The 19804-nt window shown below is 31.0% G+C and overlaps 2 protein-coding genes across 3 annotated transcripts; one reads left to right on the forward strand and one right to left on the reverse strand.

The window, feature by feature from the left end:
* The first annotated feature begins 2652 nt into the window (after positions 1-2652).
* On the forward strand, positions 2653-4878 carry LOC106711668. 2 transcript variants are annotated; one of them, XM_045680302.1, is made up of 5 exons: positions 2653-2772; positions 3294-3358; positions 3659-3846; positions 4213-4335; positions 4487-4878. In XM_045680302.1, the coding sequence occupies exons 1-5, from the start codon at positions 2748-2750 to the stop codon at positions 4866-4868; spliced, it is 783 nt and encodes a 260-aa protein (XP_045536258.1). In that variant the 5' UTR covers positions 2653-2747; the 3' UTR covers positions 4869-4878. The 2 variants fall into 2 exon arrangements, with proteins under 2 accessions (XP_045536258.1, XP_014359529.2); XM_014504043.2 differs by having other exon boundaries at positions 3659-3841; positions 4205-4335.
* An 8476-nt stretch (positions 4879-13354) lies between these two features.
* Positions 13355-19540, reverse strand: LOC106711657 (methanethiol oxidase). The gene is made up of 11 exons (XM_014504027.2): positions 19450-19540; positions 16957-17108; positions 16588-16773; positions 15877-16036; positions 15690-15801; positions 15383-15580; positions 14997-15094; positions 14529-14713; positions 14197-14349; positions 13690-13808; positions 13355-13405 (listed from the first exon to the last, which is right to left on the reverse strand). Exons 1-11 carry the CDS (start codon positions 19457-19459, stop codon positions 13357-13359), a joined length of 1422 nt encoding a protein of 473 aa, XP_014359513.1. The 5' UTR covers positions 19460-19540; the 3' UTR covers positions 13355-13356.
* Positions 19541-19804: the final 264 nt, after the last annotated feature.

Below are 19804 nucleotides of genomic sequence, written 5' to 3' on the forward strand. Positions count from 1 at the left end.
AAAAACATTAAAATATGAATTTGGAACTATAAATAAATGAAGGATTCTAAATAAATATAGTACAACAATCATATAAAAGTTCTTGCACGTACAATTCCCCTTCTCATTGTGTCTCCTTGGGAAAATTGAGTTGTCCAACACAGTTTATAGGAAGGGCAGACTGTGTATTGAATAGTAATGTGCTAGTAATAGTAGAATTTAATGAGGGTGCTCTTTGAAAAGTTTCACTGAACAGCCAGATTTGAACCCGCACATACATTTTTTTATTCCTTTCAGATCGTGCGCATGTATCCTTATATGCGGTATTTCATTTGTTCACTTTTATATAAATACATGTTATTTTATAACCTTACTTCACACTTTAACTGTGTCACTTGTGCACAAAATCTGAATAACTTCACTTTTATTTAAAAAATTCAAACAAAAAGTTTGTAAAAACAAAAATTTATAAAAGTTAGAACTCATTAATAAAATTGTAGAAATTAAATAATGAAATAATTGTTGTCTTTTTTTAATTTAGAAATTATTTTTATCATTCTCTGTTACATTTTTATAAATACCCACCCTTTTTTCTATACGTATTTGACATTTTTTTTTAATTTTTATTTACTCATAAGTACCTACTTCCTTTGAATTCGAGACGTAGAATGAATTTAGTTGTATTTTTATTACTATTTTGAACAGGTAAATCAATTTTAATCGTGGATGGAATTGGAATACAAAATTTTATAAACTCACAATAAAATTAAGGAATAAGGAAAAGAAGAAACATCTTGTTCAAATTTAAATATATATTTCTCAAAGACCAAATAAATCTAAAATAACGTAGGTATTTTAATTCAGGTGAGCCGCATTCGTGTAAAACTCTACGAGAGTACGAATTTCCATAATGGCCCCGACATTCGTAGGTTTCAAGCATTTTATTGGTTTTATGTTAGACCCTTTTTTTTAGTAATATTCTTACTCGCTTTTTTATTTTTACGAATCCAAATATGAATGTCGGTAACCAGATTGTATAGTACATCAAATTTATTTTTCACTAATACAGTAAACCTTGGTAGTAGCAAAGAGTTCATAATATCCTGCCAAGGAGGTCGAACTGGCCATGCGTACGAGAAGAAAAGAGTGTAAACATTTAAAGGAAATAAAAGAAAATCTAAAAAGTCAATCGGGTCTGGTGAATATATGTGTATATACAGATATACTCGAAAATAATGCGATTCACATGAAAATTTTCTTTTCGTTTGTTAAAAAGATTTAAATCCAGTGTACAGTTATAAATTTCGTGTGCTGAATACTGCAACTGCCGTGCACGATGAAACTTCTTGAGATTTATATCTTCATTGTATTTGTCAACGTGAATAAATATATTATTAAAGTTTGTTTTGTCTTTAGAAAATTAATTTTAATTTGTTACAATTGTTTCCTGATTTAGTGTTATCGTCAGAATTAATTATAGTTAATATTTAATTCTTACGTTATATTCGAACTTCTCTATAAATTATTAAACACATTTGTGTTTATTACTTAATCAGATCTTTATCGTATTTTTATTATGTAAGTGCATTAATACGTAAAACAGTCGGCTTATAAATGGCGATAAGATTTATCTTAACTACTCAAAAATTCTTGCTAACTTCTACATTATGTAGATGAACAGTTTTAGATAGATTGAGTTTGTTCAATAGCAAATAAATATAATTTCATATAGAGTTAATAAATATGAATTTACCATTGCTGACAAAAAGCTGGCTGTCGACGCATCGTTTTCCTGCACCATTTGTCTTTTGTGATAAATTTTCTCGCTTCGTTGAACTGTTCCATATTTTTATGTGATGAACGACGAATGTATTCCATAATTCATAAAAAAATTATACCTTTTTGAATATTATATTTTCTCTTGGGTCTGCATTAAGTATTTTTATACTTCATTTTATTGGCCAAATATTCTCGTAATGATTTTTATAAAAAGTTTCCTACGACGTCTCCTTTGACGTCATAACTCAGAACAAATAGTGATAGAGGTGCTTTGCATTGAAAATTTATTATTTTAACATTTACGCTCTGCCCTAATAGAGGTGAAGCAGCAAAGCGAAGCCGCTATTAAGTTCTCGGTACTTTAGCAGGATTTATATGTCTACACAGAATCCATTTGCCATACGAATTAGGGAATAGAGTAATAGTCTAGTAGACGACGTATGTGGTTTTAATTCAAAGTATATTGTCTAGATATGAACACTATTAGTAAATATTTAATTCACAAATTTCGCGCCATTCTGACCAATTTCACCTAACTATTTTAGTTATTCCAATAATATGAATATCAACTGTTTTTGTGTCTTACATTAGCATACGAATTATTTATCTTTCCTAATTAGTTTAACTTAATTATATTTAAAATAATTTAACTTTTATAAAATTTAATAATCATAAAAAAAGAAAAAAAAGGGACCCAACTGCAAGCAATTCTTTTCGGTTAAAATAATTTATATCAAAATCGGAGCACCAAGGGCGGATCATCGCGGTAACACATATAAAAAAATACAGTCGAATTGATAACCTCCTTCTTTTTGAAGTCGGCTAAAAAATTAAGTTTATGGTTGATAATGCTGTAGTAATCTTTCTAGTGGACAGCACATAACTTAGAATAAAATTCTGTTCAGTTGAGGCCGTGAAACGAGCGCGAGCGCACGTCTAATTTATTTTAAAATATTTATATCCGTGTAGTTAGTTTTTATAAGTTTACGATGGAATGGCTAGATACAAAACCAGGTAAGTTTATCCATGTTACAAATAACAAGATGTTTTTCAAAATTTTATTAAACTATTGTGATATTAGTTACTTGCTTTGAATTTTGTAAAGTCGTCCTTTTAGTATGGCAGAGGTTATTAGTTTTCAATGGCACACTTAACAAGAACTCCTCATACAACTGTGTGGTTTGATAATCAGACGTGTGTTAAAATATAAAGATAATCTTTTTATAATAATAAACAACAATAACACTTCTTAGTACAATATTTTAAAGTTATTGACCTTAATTTAAACACGTTATCAAATGCCTGAGAGAAAAGATAAATATATTATTTTAAGCAATGTCTCATCATGTTGGTGTAACAAAATTGTTTAAGCAAAAAAATAATTAAAATTTGACAATAGAAGAAATAGGGTATTTCAATATATCTAAGTATGATAAAAATGATAAGTGTAGTCGTTTGTTACGTGGTTTTATAATAAAATAAATACATGTTTAAATTCCTTTTAAGTAATTTTAGAAATTATGTTATTATTACAGTCATATTTGCGGACAAATATCGTATAGAATGTTTGTCTCCTGCTACGTTTCCGGGCGCATTGAGAGTAAGCCAGTATATATTAATTTTACAATAACTGTTTTGTTATAATCTCACTTTATGGATAAAACTTTAAAAGGTACTTAAGAATAACTATGGCTAATGAATTTATTTTTGTTAGTGAGGCGAAGTTAGTTTATTTCTCAAAGTATTAAAATTTTGGTTATTACTATCATTGCCAGCATAAATTCATTCGAATGGAAGAAGGCATTCTTAAATGCTTTCACAAAAATATGCAGTCTTTGTGTTTACGCAACTTTTGACTTTCTCTTGAGGTCGTTGTCAAAGTATTATGTAAATTTTGCAGGTTATAAAAGAATCATTCTGTCAAGATGAATATGTGAGTATTGGGAGTGAGGTGAACAAAAACCCAATCGCAGCAGAAGAGTTGCTTGAGCTATGCGCAGATGCAGCGCTCGACAGCGTCTCCTTGGTCGCGGTCGAGGTCAATACAAATGAAGTTGTCTCAGTCGCTTTTAATAAAATTCAGGTATCAATGGCGTCCAATACAAATCTGCATTAAAAGCTAGTATGTGGTACTACATAAAAATTGAATGGTGGATTTGAGCCCACCTCCATATGATCTGTAGTATGTACCCTTAACCATTAGGCTGTTAATTTGATGGGCAGGTGTTAAGTTAATTTGAAGTATTTTGTCTTTTAATAAGTTAATCAACTTGAATGAAATTTGGCAATTTTAAATCTATTTTCTACTTTTGATGGTGATTCAAAAAATTTATATAGTAATTGTATAAGTAAGCAAAGTAGTTATATTTTTTATAAATAGTGTAATCTACATTTTATATAAAAAACGGCAAGTTTTTTATTCATAATGATCAATTGTCTGTCTAAGGTACAATGTATGAGTGGATCTGAGAAGCCATTTTTCGAAGTATTTGCCGAAGAACGTTGCACTCAGGAATCATCGCGCTCTCTTATTCAATTTATGGCAACTGTAGACGGAAGGTGCAATCTATTTGATAAGTAAGTGAAAAAGACATCAGAAAATTTATTTGGTTTGAAATTTAAAATTATACGAAATATAGTTATTTTTTTTACAAAATAATGAGATATTTAATGAACTACTTGATGACAAACTGCGGACAGTTATTTATAACTTTTTTTTGTATTACAGATACGGCGTCGACTGCAGCCTTGAAATAATGTTTCTCGCGACGCTACGAGAGCATAGACATAAAAAATTAGGCATGATTTTATGCAAGTACTCTGTGGAACTTGCTAAAAAGATTAAAGATGGTCCCGTCGGCAAATTAACCGTGCAAGACCTTGGCCCAAAGTATTCTATGTTGAAATCGAGAGAACCATACGGAACATATCCAAAAATATGTCAAGCCATCTGGACATCTATAGGATCTCAAAAAATTGGCAAAGTCCTAAATTTTAAAGTTCATCTAACTGTGTCGTTAAAGGAATTTATTTTCGAAGGCAAACCATACTCGGAGCGAATAGGTGACGAAAATGCTTTTTGTGAAGTTGCCGCATTTCCTTTATACTAAACAAATTATTTTCAGCTAAGTATTTTTAATTTATAGAATAAGGAATTTGATTAATTTTAAATTAATTTAAATAATTATTATTATAAAATTTATTTCATCGATAATTAAAAATAAAAAATTATTATCAAACTAACGTAATTAGTAGAACAAAATTAAGGAGATTAACAAAATTTAATTAAATAAGATCATACAATTATGATTTTTATAAAAAAAATCTGATTAATATAATAAACTTTACTATAATGTATTTTGTTTTAAGTTACGTATTATTTCAAGTTAGCGCACAGACTAATGAACCACGTGACTGCGCACAATCGATTCAGCCGTGTCATGCTTTTAATTTGTGCTTCTGTTTTTGCTCCATTGAAACGAATATATTGTTTATAATTTGGAAACAATTCGTATCTAGTTTAGAACTTTTATTACGTAATGTACGTTAGCATGACGAATAGCACGGTTATGCACGGAGGTTTTAACCGTAGCAAAACTTAAAGTGGCCTGCGGGGAGTATTCGTATACGAGCTAACGATTCATGAAAATGATCCGTCGATATAAGGCAAGAGTCATGCGGCGACTCAGTTGAAGATTATAATGCGCTGTCAGGAAAAGTGAGGATTATCGCCCAACACATGCGGGACCTAACAACTAATGAAAACGGTTCCCTTATTCGAGCTCTATGGCATGCGTGAAAAGGAAATCTCTCGCACCATGCATACGAGCGCTAACGATTAATGAAACTGTGCTAACAATAACAAAGAAAAGTATTTACAAGCTCGAAGTAATCTTTATTCATAATGCGTTTTCGTTATTCATCCTTCATCAATAGAGGATAAATTTTAATCGTTCCTCAAGATCGGGCCGATCTCAATAGGGCCGGGATCGAACTTAGCTTTGCACAGCACTTGAAATTCAAATATCGGACCAGATATTAATCCAACCCTATTGTTATCCGTTGCCGTGACAACGCACCTAATTCTCTTTTGATCGTTGTATTGTTAAAGAATATATAGAACTATTTCTTATATATGCTCGCCTTATTTGCAAAAAAGAAATCTTATTTTAGTTTATTGAACCAACTTCAAAAACTTTACTTTAAGTACTTACGTACTTTAAGGAAACCTTAGAGTTTTGTAAACCATTCTTAAAATATGTTTTCATAGTTATAAATTTTGAACTTAAATAAAATTTTCATAAAGTAGAAATTCCATTTTAAATATGTAGCGATTCTAAAACAAATAGAATTAGGAAACTGAATGCATGTCCGTCACACAAGAGGATATACGGAGGCTGAGAATACTCGAGTATCTAATGACTTTCAAAGCTAAGCCTTTGATCGCTTCCGGTTGCAGTGAGTGAAATTTAATATTACAGTATCCGGTACGAAGCTTAATTACCACTAAGCTTTGTAGGATGGTTTTGTGTGTTTATTACTTATGTGTATATCTTAAAAGCAATTTCCGGTTTAACCTTTGCTTGTATAATAATCATTCTGCGTGTTGATGTGTGTTTGTCGGTCATGCTTTTATTTTGAATTAGCGGTCGCCCGTGACTTCGTCAGCTCAAATGAGAAAGCCATCACATACACATGCTTCACGTACCTTCCCTTCAAAGACTCTACAAACCCTCCCAGCCATTTCGGACATTACCCGGAATAAACGCAGATTTGTGGATAGATAGACAGACAGATAGACAGGAAGGCAGGCAGGCAAAAGATTTGAAACTTGATTTTTCGTTATTAGCAACGATATGTGTGTACGAAATGTGACTTTTTTTTGATACTACATACAGACTCCTATTTTATTAATATGTATAGATTTGCTTATATTTCAACCAAAACTTACGTAAATTGTCAGATGAGAATAAAATAAGTGTAGTCTTCTAACAGAAACTTCAGATTAAATTTATTCAGGAAGGTCGGATAAATCTACAAAATATACTTGAATTCAGATAACCATGTTCCTTGTAGAGCTCGTACAGCGAACCTTAATTTCCATAATCCTTCTGACATCGTAGTTTTAAAGTATTTTCTTTGTACAACTTACCTTTTCGTATTGAAGGCAACATTTTATTTTTCTCTTTGTTGATGTTTTATGGCTACAGTAATGAATATATTTTTCAATCAATCATTTAAATTAGTATGATAAATTAAGTTACCTGTCCAGGTTAAAATTTATAATTTTCAATAGAATACTTTTACAATATTATGTGTTCATGTTAATAATTTTGTTTTAAAGTTAAAATATTTATAGTACAAGAAAGACTCACAACCGCAAACTCGGTCGTTGCCTCTTAAAATCTTTGTTAGCATCATATTGTTATGTTTATTAGAGTCATTTGCTATTGGGTCGACGTTCTCTTTGTCGAATGTTTCCATAGAAAACACAGTGTAAATGTATTGAACTATTTCGCCATATTATTCTCAAGTAGTACTCTGAAGAGGTACAATGACGTACAAATAACATTGTGCACGGAAGTACTATTTTAGAAGTATTTGTTTTAATTTTTATTTTAATACTTTTAGTGCTATTTTTGCTAAACGTAATTACTTAATAACTCCGCAACGCTTTTTTAATAACTACATGAATAAAGTAGAAGCGGGATAAAGGCAAGTTTTAATTGATTTTCGAAATAAAATTGAAAAATATAATTACGACTGTATGATACCAAAGAATGATTTATCAAAGATATGAAATGAATGTTTTTATTTTATAGCAGCTTATAATGTATTAGTATATTATTAAATATGGATCTGTAGGATTAGTTAAGTGTTGAAATGTTGTATAGCAAAAATCAGTAGATCCTGATCAAGATTAATTTAATCTTTTACTGTATAGAAGACTTAAAGTAGTTTAATCTTTATGACCAACCAAGAACGACTTCGAGGATATTAACTTTCGGAACGATCGTAAAATAGTTATAGTACAACCGTATCTTTAAATCCTAAGAAAAAAGATGTAGTGGACAAAATTGAAATTTGCTTTTTATTATTAATTTAATTTAGTAAGAATTAATTTTGAAACAGGATCACGGCATAATTATTATTTTATTTAATATATTTCAAACGTCTTTAAATGTTTAGTATACCATTTTTAGTATAATTTGAACAACAAAACACATCTAATTTTCTTGTTTTCTTTATCAGTACCCCTTGTATTACTTAGAGAGTGGGAATAACATCGCAAAAAGACACTTGTTTACTTAAAATCAAGCAAAGCGTATCACTTATATCTCTAAAATTAACCCATTGCTTTTAAATGACATTAATTTGAGCTGACACTTTTTTATAACTTCATATCTCATTTATTTTTATTAAATGTTAATTTCATACAGAAGTCTTATAAAAATTTGAAGCCCTTATACTTTAAATAAAAAGGATACTTCATATATTTATTTCTTCTTTAGATGCTTTGAAATAAAACCTGTTCCTAGAAAATTATTAATGAAAGACTTAAACGCACTAATTGCAGTCGCGCTAATTACACTGTACTCCGCTTCCTTTCTACAATGTACTTATTACGCGTTTGCTGAATTATTTTACTTTAATAAAAATTAAATAACAACTCACGCTTAGTAAACACGTTAGCCAAAAGGAAAGATAGAAACTACGGTATTCTTTCGGCACAGTCCTCGCACCATGTCCTTCAATTACAAGTATGTTTGTAGATATAAATTTATGTAGAACTCTGGAATTCCTTTCAAAATTGCTACTCCATTTTGAATTTATGAAGGAATAGTTGATCTAATTAAATATATATCAATATTTACGAATACGTCGATGTGACTTTTAAATAAAAATTACTTGTACCATACGCAATACGTCTATTACCTTCCTTGTGCAACTGAACTGTTTACTCGTTGTGTTATCGACGGAAAACTGCATTTTATTCTTATTCTCAGTATATTACGCTGGAAACTAAAAGGAAAGGTTTCTTTGTGCCTAAGAATGTTCAAACGCGTTTGTATTTTTAATTTTCTAAAGGCTTTTTATATATACCTCGTACAAATTATTACTCTCCAAGCCGGGAACTTCGTAGTATAATAAAAGGTACATAACCTTTTATTCTCTTTTGGAAAGATGCTACAGGAATCTCAATATCTCTGTTTCTATAAAACGAAGCAAACATATTCAGAATTATTTTCAATATAAACTGTTTTATGTATCTTAAACATTTCTGCATAATCAGCATTGCCCCTTCTTTTGTTTGTTTCATGCAACTTTATTCAGTTTCGTAGGAAGTGAGTTCTAAATATCAGACGACCTTAGTCAGATACTTTTTTACCCGATTTACAAAGAGGGTAATGTTTTTACCCGACAGACAAAATCAAACTCGTCATAACTATTTTACATCGCAAAATCATTTTTTTATATTTTTCTTATTTTTTATAAAATGATAAAGGTTTTTATGTAAAAAGGGTCAGGGTAAGGGATAGGGTTTTTTATTTTTTTTATCAAGGTTTGGTTATTCTCTATTAAACATGTAAAAAGGAATGAAGTAAGAATTTTCCTTTAAACCAAACAAAATGTGCTGTTATTCTGACCACAAACGAAGCATAAAAATCAATGATCTACAATCTTCAAACAGCGATTTCACACAACAGGGCGCGGGTACGTCGAACCCTACGGAAACAGCACTTCCCGTGCGCCCGCTGCCAAGCCTTGCACGGTTCACTTTCCACAAAACTGCTACGATAACTGCAAATAGTCATACGTTTTACAACACACTGAAGGAACTATGTTTACTTTACACCGTTTTTGGTAAATCAGTAGTAGATTTAAAATTGCATTATTCTCAAACTATAGAAAGTAGAGTAAATTAAATCTTTTATAGTAGTTTTTAAATTGCAATTTTACAAGAGTTTTTACTCGTATTATTGAGAGACTGTGTAAAATTATAGCGAAGCAGTATAACCATAACTTACAAACCGAATACTTTATGAACCGTTGATAAAAATATATGAAGCATTTATCCACCAAGGCTCCCACATAATTGTGTATATGTGTATTACAATAAAGTAGTTATTATTATTATTATTTATTTTACTAAAGATAAAGTACTTCCACCTTAAAGGTTAGACTGAAATCTGGAACTGAAACTTTTATGGAAGTTTTGTTAGAACCAATTAAGTAAAATTTATTGCATGTATTGTAAATGTTAAACAGTACAGTCTAATAGAATACGTTATGAAATTTAATGTGTAAATAACAAAGTTGTCCTACTAGCTTTTTTCTATTAGGTCTACTGTTGAAACGTAACGTTGAAGCCTTGTAACGTTAACAAGCTTGAAGGGTTGACACGTTGATCTTATTAATTTATCGACTATAACGGAAGAGTTCGTTGAAAAATCAAATTACGTTAATGATAAAGTAATGTGTTATTCATTAGTGTGTTTTATTAGGAAATTAAATACAAGTTAATTCTAGAGATATCCATATTAAGAATATATAATACCGAACTGTATTGGAGTATTGTTAAGTAAGTATTCCAAACTTAATTATTACGAAATAGTTACAATAATACAACAATTCAACAATATGTAAAGTAAATAATACATTTAGTGAGACAAAGCGTTAGCAAAGTGATCGTCAGACAAAGGAAGCCGTGTCTATGCGATGTTTAGGTATTGTTCGTCACGAGCTCGACGCACGCCACATTAATTTACAGAATGAGACGCGTCTCCTGTCTCGAGAGCTTCCCACTTTATAACCGTTACGAATATAAAGACTACAAACACTTCCTAACCTTAGTAAAATAATATTTCACTAGAAAATTATATTAAATAGTTCAAATATTGCTTCAAAGTTAGCCTTATGCTTTAACTATGATTTCATCAGAATGTCATGTCCAACCTTATACGATCAGACTGAATTCTTCTGCACTTTACACGCTTATTTAAATCAAATTATGTAAACACGAATAGGTACTCTTGTGTTGAAAAAGTGTGTGAGGTGTCTGAAACAAATCATTGAATTACGAGAATCTACTTTAAACAGAACTGGACAAAGTTATTACATTACTTATCTTACTGAACACCTCACCTCTTCATCTATCACCTCTATCTTTTATTATTTTCTACACCGAGTTAAAATCTGAATTATGACGTTGTTTATTATATTGTACTGCTTAACATAAAACATGTACTTATGTACTATTTAGCAGCATGTGTTGAAATTTGTATATAATTACTGTGAACATTCTCGCAAAGGGCGGTACAAGATTAAACTCGACACACATGGGAACGTTGTAATTTGGAATGCGAGTACTTCTGGTCTATATGGGAACATTTGGGAGATTTATAGATTTCATAATGCCCTTGCTACCTCAGTGATAATCGTAAAATTTTATGTTTTCATGTTTATTTCTTACAATATTTAGATAAAAATGTAGACATTTTACCTAATATATGTGTCAACATCTAGAATGTACTGGTATTTTTTTGTTCTAAATAAAAAAATGTATGCGTATGAGAAATACTTAATGTACTTTTACATTAATATTCCTTAAAGTAAAGAAAGACGTTCAGAACAAAAAGAACATTAAAGTGTATAAGAAAACAACATTACTTATGTCGAAGTGGTCGTTAAGTTTCTTTTTGGTCTATAATTTAGGAGCATCGTAAATTTCTAGTTCGCGAACTTAATGTGTTTTCGATTGTTTAAGTAACGAAATCCCCTCTTTGAAACGAAACAGATCCCAAGGTAAAGAAAATATTGCGTGCGTATTGCGTATATATAGAAAATGTGTTTACTAGTTTCCAAAAACAAAACAAAGATTATTTTTCATTTTGTTGCAAATTCCTCTACTATTATTATCAGTTCAGTTTAAAACAGAATTATAATGAAAGAAGTAACATTCTCAATTTGAATTAAAGGTTAAACTTGATCTTTTACAGGTATAAATTACAAATTAACTTATTCGCGGGTTCATAAGGAGAAATTTTGACATTTCTTTTGCATCTTTTCATAAGTTGTATGTTAAACGTCATATATTCAACACTAGGTGTCGCCCACGTCTCCTTCCTTAATGTTCTTCCAGACTATGTTCTACATGTATGCCAAATTTCATCAATATAAGTTGAGGCGTTCCGGAGATACCTTCTAACAATCATCCATCTAAACTTTCGTTTTTATAAGTGAGATTAATAAATAAAAAACTTTTTGTATATTTATATTTCACCCAATATTAACATAAAAGCCGAGTTCGGTAAAGGTCGCACGTCCTTATTCTAAATCTTACAAGAATGCCCATTGTCCTTGCAACCCTTTCGATCCGCAATACCCTAGTATTTTATTCTTGACTTTTATTGCGACATTATTTTCGTATTTAACCCTATTGGTCAATCTTTTAAAATAAAAGTTCGTGAATGTGTTACATCCGTTACTGCGTACTATATAAAGATTTTACAGTACTCTAGGGTTTTTAGCCTTTGTTTTATTTAAAGGGCAGTATCGATAAATTATTCAATTTACGTTAATTGACTTTACCTATAACTTCAATAATATCAAACAGACAATAAAAATGATATTTTTAAAGAAGTTTACTCAAATGTGCATAAAAACTTTAGCCATCGTATCTTTTATCTCATTTTTTTTTCTCTGATTGCCAAAAATTGTAGCAAATTATTTAAAACAAAACAAAAATAGGATTTTGTAAAATTTGAAATGTGCTTCCTTGCTAATAAATATGTCAAAGTATCGTATATGAAATTATTCAAAGGCACTCGCAAATTTATACTGCAGAGGAAGTTGTTTCTGCCATTAATAAAAAAGAAGGGACCCTTCTCGTCTATGAATCTGCAGTTGACAACATAATTTTCACCTTTCATATACTTTTTCTACACAAATATTTGCAATACATGTCTATTGAGTAATTTAAAGCGTTTATTTTGTACGTACCTAAATCAATAGGTTAAGAGGTACGATTTTAGGAAAGTATAATTATGTAATAAAATTATGCACTTTACAAAAACTTTATAAATATATCTAAATAACCAATGCAATATTTTTTTTAAAGTTCTATTACATATTTCAAAAGTATTTATTTGAAATCGAAGATATACTTTGTGGGGTGAGTAACATTATCTGTAAGTATGAGAAATGGATGTGGAAGATAAAAGCAATATAGTGTTCTATTCCCCACCCCTTCAATAAGAAATCTTTCGTTGAGTTAACACTTTTGCGTGTGCTTCTTTGGACTTGTATTATTTTACGCTACAAGCAAATAAATATATATACTTTCTAACTGTACTTATTTGAACCAAGTCCTGGAAAACATTAGAGTTTTGGTTTAACCATTTTATCATTCATTTAATAGTCATTTTTACCTTTAATATTTAATAGTTTAATATGGGTAAATAATGAAATGATAAAAGGTGTGTTTTCTATGTTATTATTTTTATCTTGTAAATAAGTTGAATAAATGCGTTTTAACAATTAAAAATATTAAGATATAAACTGATTAAAAAAGTTACGTTTGAATGGCTTCATGTTTTATTCTTTCACCAGCCATATATCCGACGTGCAGTCCCCTCCAGGATATCTGCAGAATAGCATTACACAATATAGCACAAAAATTAAACCTTAATATTGTTTCAAAATAAGCATGAATAACAGACAAAATCTTCTCACGATTAGCTTTGTCTCGCGTCCTACTATTGCAGTGTTCCTAAATGAATCAAGGCCATGCTCTAAGCAAAGGTAAAAACTCACATCTGAATATAGCAATTTTAAGTATAAAATGAAATAAAGTAGTTTAAAATGAAACAGAAATTCTAAGCTTTTAAAAGCTTAGCTTGCTCTATGTGACATTTTAAATAAAATTACCTCATCTCATGAGGCAGCACCGGTCCATTTGGCTCAGATCCAAAATCTATGAGGAAATCTGGATCCAATTTCAAGCCACCATTTTCTATATCCACATCGAGCTTGACTAACCATCCACCCTGGAAAAGATTATTTTAAGTCGTCGGTGTCAATATTTCAGATTTTGTTTCACCACTAAAAGCGTAGCCATACTCCAATCAGCAGTCATATTAGGTTAGAATGTACGACTGCTATTTCAGCTTGCTAATTTAAAAGCCTATGAATTTATCAATTTTTATAAAAAATTATTTTCGATGCAATTGAAAGAATAACAGATTTCACATTTCAATTAATTTAATGTTGTCATTCGAATAGTGCTGTAAAGTACTTCAAACGCCGAGAATATAATCAAATAGAAAATTTTAAATTGGTTAAAATCTGTCAATTTAGTTTCAATTCATCTGCATATTTGTACCACTGCTATCCACACCACCTTCCAAATATTTTTTTGGAAAATATAAATGTTACCTTCTCTGTCATTTTCGGATAAATTTGTTTATCCCAAGGAGAGTAGAGAGACGACGATACATACAGTCGTTTTCCGTCCAAAGACAGTTGGATCATCTGAGGCGATCCGTACAAGCGCTTGTTCTTAACATACACGGGTTTTTGTGTCATCTCCTGAGAATTTGAAGAAGCAAATGTTATTAAAATGCTTGTATTTCTAAGATAACTGCACCTTAATCTTGATTGTGTATTTAACAAATAATAAATGACCCCTCCACCAACTTTTAGTACACCAGCGTAGAGCATTCAGGGGTTGAGCAAATTGTGCAGTAAATTATATCGAAATAGTTAACCTGAAATTCCTTGTCTTCAATAACAGTTAAATCATCATTAACAACTCTACCGCCGAGGACAATTCGGCCTTTTAATTTCGGATGTTCCGGATCCGTTACGTCATATTGTCGAACGTCACCGTGCAGCCAGCATGAAGTGTACAAATATTTATCATCCAAAGATAAGAGTATGTCTGACATCAAACCTAAAGGAGAGAAAAATATTATTGCATAAAGCAATCCTTTCCAGAACTTTGTCTACGCATAAAAAAACCAAACTACATACTAAAATATTTAGGTACCTATATGGCGTTATCAAGTATTCAGATGAAAGATTTTTTTTTTTATAAATGTAAATCAACAACTTTGCTCCCTCACCCAAACGTTCACATAAAAATACTGATAAGCGTGAATATGTATTTAAGATAATAATATTTATTTAATACGTATTTATAATATAAATATCTATTTAAGATACTACATATTTACCGTTCAGTTTAAACTCCTCACCATCTTTTTTGACAGTTTTAGCTGGAATATCGATAACTTTCTGCGCTTTCCAAGTACCGTCCGTAGCTTTGTAGAACCTTGGTTTATTGTGAAAGGATAAAATACACTTCATTTCATAATAACCTTATAATTAAAGCAAAGATACGACAATGAAACTAATTCATGTCTTTTATAGCCTGTGTATAATGTATACCACATTAGTTAGGTATGTATTCGTTTAGTTAGGTAGTTTGTAACATGAAACGGATAAAAATAGAAACTCTTTTTCCGAATTTCATTATGAATACTTGTTCGTGATTTTAATCATAGATTTCCTTGAAGACTACTCTTATTTCTATAGTTAATGTATGACCTTCTGCTATTACCTAAATATGTTAGCTTCTACGGCGCATCCAACAAAACCCTGCGAGGCTTTTGGATCATGAAGGAACCTGATCTCAAGAGGACCACAACCTTCATCACCTAAGTCTATCACCTGCTGCAGTTCTCGAGTAGACCACTTGTAGACGTTCAGTGAGGCTCCATACAAATCTCTGTTTGGAACATCTTCTGGACGAAAACCGCTATGAAGAAAATAATTATTGTTAATAAACAATTTACTCTAAACTATTTTTACTCTGTTTGATGTCAAAAAAATATAGTAGGCAAATTAATAGAAATATTAATTAATACCATGTAAAGCTCTTGGGACTGCCCCATTCAGATGCGATCATGACATCGTAGTATGGTTGATACCAGAAGTCATAACCGAATTTTGCAATTTTATCTCCTTTTGTCCATGTACCTGCAACAAAAGTTTTATACGATTTTTTTAAAGATTTCTATCAACATTTTTAAACGCAATAGTTCATGTTATCACCTGTTACTTTTAAATTCTTAGCATCGACGAGTATAAAATCGCCCTTTCCATTGCCATTTTTATCTCCCATAGTTGAAATCATAATATCGCCGGTTGCGAGGCAATGAGCCGTGTGAGGATATGCACAGTTGAACGATTTCATCTCGGCGCCATCAATCACCTTTAAAAAATGACATATCAATAACAACGTATCCATAAGATTAGGTTAAATTAAGATTATTCGTAATCGAATAATAACTTAAGCATACTTATTAAACTAAAATGATATTGTATAATCTTCAAATTCAAGAACAGTGACCGATCATTTCATTTGTACTTAGACTAGCTGTCGCCAACGACTCCATCCGCCCGGAAATAAAAATAAAACTTAATTAGTGGACTATGTGTTCTTCCATACTATATTCTACATCTATGCCAAATTTCAGCCAGATCCATGCAGCCGTTCTGAAGATACCTCCTAACAACATCCATTCATTCCAACATTCGCATTTACCTATATAATATTACTAAGATAGACAATAAAAGTTGATAATGTCATACTTCAGTACGTCAACAGATTACCTCAGTTTGGGCTCGATATTGTCTTATTTAACCTTGAGAGTTTTTATCTGTTATGCAAGTTACGTGACTTGCATGTGCATGAGTATATTTTTGGCACATCAATGTTATCACATTTATTATACTCAATATTATACTGTGAATCGGCCATACCTTATGCAACTCAGGTTTTCTAGGATTGGTGCCGACATCGACTGCAAAAATTTTAGCAGAATGTAGTGCGGGGAGTATGAGAAGGTTTCTCTTTAAGTCCGGATTATCATGACAGCTGGAGCATACATTCCATCCGCTGTGGTGTAGTTCATCACCTACACTTCCAGTGTATGTACGGTGAATCACCTATAACATACAATTTTAAAGATGTACCCTATGCGTTCATAAATCAATAAACAAATATTGATGAATCTTTATTATGAATTAAGTACTTATATCAGTCAATTAAAACGGAATGTCTTGTATCTTTGAATAAATTTTTGAATTACAACTTAAAAATATTACCTGTAAATATTATAACAAAAGTACCTGGTTGTAAGTGGGAGACTCTGGATCAACGTCGACAGTAGCAAGATAATCTTGTTTAGTAAGGTCAGGTTGTACGCAGACGACGTACAAAAGTTTTTCCCTGGCACCGTTTTTGAACGCGTCTAAAGGAGAGGAGTACCCCGGCCCTTTACCTAGGAGAGATAATAAAGTAAAATGCAAAACATAAATCGAAAGAAAATTATTTATTTTATTAAAAACCAAAACCAAAAATTAGTAGTTATTTTATTTTTACAAGGAATGAATTGTTTTTTTTTATTAAAAATCAATCTTTGTCAATGTACCCTCAATACATTTCTGATGTTGGATGAAGGGAGGGTTGCCGGTGTAAGGGGGACTGGACCCCTCGCAATTTAGTAATCACATCGGGTAATGTTTGCATATAAATGACTCCTTTGTATCACACATATCATCAATCGACTATTGTTTGTTTTGTAATATTAGTACAGCAGTTCAATAGCTGTTGTAAATAAATTTAAGAATTCGCCGGATTAATTAGATCAAAACGTTTAAAGGCGCAGTCTGTACAAATTCGTTTTCTCAAGGGGTCTGTCTTCCATTTCACATTTCAATTTTAATCTTTAAGACTACATCTATTAATACTAAAATATTATAAACTTATGTAAAGCATGATCGTCGGTGCCTCAGGGGTTAAGCACTTGCAATCTGCAGGTCCTGGGTTCGAATCCCGCCATGTACCAATGTGTTTTTCGAATTTCGATTAACATATGTACATTTATCCGAAGTTCTTTACGGTGAAGGAAAACATCGTGATACAACCTGCACGTATCTGTTGTTCAGCAGGAACTAATTCTTTTTCGCAAATAGTAAATTCAGTTCAATGGACTCTGATAATATTATGCTTATTACTAAAAGTTCATCTTCTAGAAATGCTGAATAGGATAATAGACTGGTGACACTTGTCCTAACAATAATCTGTTATGCTTTTCTAGATATCAGTACAATCCAACATATTGTTAGTTGTCAACATAATATTATCGTTGTTGATATAATCACAATATCCTCATTTAGCATTGCAGTTATCTGATCGATATGTTAATTCATAGTTAAATATATATGTCACCAATCGATAGCAAACTTCTTCGTAGTTGTATTAGTCTAAATTTAAGTTGTATGAAGGAATTATTGACAATTGAACGAATCATTTCAAAGTAAAAATCTATCGTGATAACCCTTTCTCATCACCGTGATAGTCAGATAGTTTCATGATAATTTTTATCACATTATAGTATGTACTATAGAGGGATAATGTTTTGAGGTATTGGGACACTAAATAATTTAGTTAGTTTAGGTATATTTCATACTAAATGTAGTCGGCGACTTCGTTGGCACAGAAAATGTGAACCTATAATATGCCAGCATGCATCAGCTACCTTCCCGCTAAAGTTCCGTCAAAATCGGTCCAGCCGTTCCGGACGTTGCTCAGAACAAACGCAGCCTTGCAGACAGACATACAGACAAACAGAAATTTTCAAAATTGGTTTTTCGTTATCAGGAACGCATCAAAAATACATCATGTGTATGAAGTATGATTTTTTTTTCTCTATTTTACATAAAGACACTACAATCTTTTTAATAATGTAGATATGTGTATAGTAAATGTCGAATTAGATGCCTCTTGTCAAGACTTTCACATTTACATTTATTTCTATTTCTAAACAAAATATTACATCGGGTTAGTTGTTGACGACTGATTATATCTTATATCTATATATATAAAAGAAAGTTGTGTTAGTTACACCATTTATAACTCAAGAACGGCTGAATCGATTTGACTGAAAATTGGTGGGCAGGTAGCTTAGAACCAGGAATAGGACATAGGATAATTTTTACCCCGTTTTCTTTTCTTTTTTTTTTATTCCGCGCGGACGGAGTCGCGGGTAAAAGCTAGTTTAATATGTTTCAAGGTGACCAGCGAAACAACTAAGTAATTACATTACGTTAGATTTTGTGCTTTGAATATCTTGCTTGCGCACGCTTAGTGTTGTATTAATATTTACTATATAAATATAATACCTAATTTTTTTATTATTTGTAGGATTTTGTGTTACATTTGAATAATGTAAAAATAATGAACAATAAACCAAGTTTTTAAAAGTTAAAAAATGTATTTGGCACTTTACAAAAATGTTATGAATTATAGAAAAACTGTGATACAGTTATCGTGACAAAAATAAATATGAAAATCAAAACATTGTTGAAGTGATAACATTATATTGATAAGATATTGACCTCTCCAGAAACATCTCTAATGGATAGTTAAATTTATTATTATAAAATCTAGTGGGTAGTAAAACATAAATGCTTGTTGTAAATGACACCAAACAAAACCGATTGTATTTCAAAAGGCACTTATAAGTACACTTTAAAACAATAAAAAAGTCCAAGTAATAAAAACAAAACAAAAGTTCTCAATTCGTATTCATGTACATAATAAACTAATACAATACTTACAACAAGCCATTATAAAGCGGTCTCACAAATAAAATATAGAAAATATCTTAAGAGTTTAACGTCAACCTCTTAACTCTGTGTTTGATACACAAGTGTGACTGTGACAGCTACAAACTTGTTATTAAACCTGTAACAGCAAGATCGTCTGTCTCATTCTATTTGTAGTCATATTAACATTTACATACATAATCTAGTAGCTTCGTGACTACGCAGTCACGGTCAAGTACATCAATGTCTTTATTCACAAAACACGGCAATAAAATATCTTACAGCTAATCCTCAATCATTCTACCAATCTTCTTAAAAACTTGGGTACTTTTTCAATTATTTATTTATTATTAGAAGTTACAATTTA

This window comes from Papilio machaon, chromosome 12 (genome assembly GCF_912999745.1).
Source record: "Papilio machaon chromosome 12, ilPapMach1.1, whole genome shotgun sequence".
NCBI lineage: Eukaryota > Metazoa > Arthropoda > Insecta > Lepidoptera > Papilionidae > Papilio > Papilio machaon.

Coding starts and splice junctions, on each gene's coding strand:
- LOC106711668 (XM_014504043.2), top strand. CDS start 2,748: ATGGAATGGCTAGATACAAAACCAG. Junction 3,359..3,658: donor CGTTTCCGGGCGCATTGAGA/GTAAGCCAGTAT, acceptor TAAATTTTGCAG/GTTATAAAAGAATCATTCTG. Junction 3,842..4,204: donor TCGCTTTTAATAAAATTCAG/GTATCAATGGCG, acceptor TGTCTGTCTAAG/GTACAATGTATGAGTGGATC.
- LOC106711657 (XM_014504027.2), bottom strand. Junction 15,581..15,689: donor AGTCCCAAGAGCTTTACATG/GTATTAATTAAT, acceptor TTTTCTTCATAG/CGGTTTTCGTCCAGAAGATG. Junction 15,095..15,382: donor GTAGAAGCTAACATATTTAG/GTAATAGCAGAA, acceptor CAATAAACCAAG/GTTCTACAAAGCTACGGACG.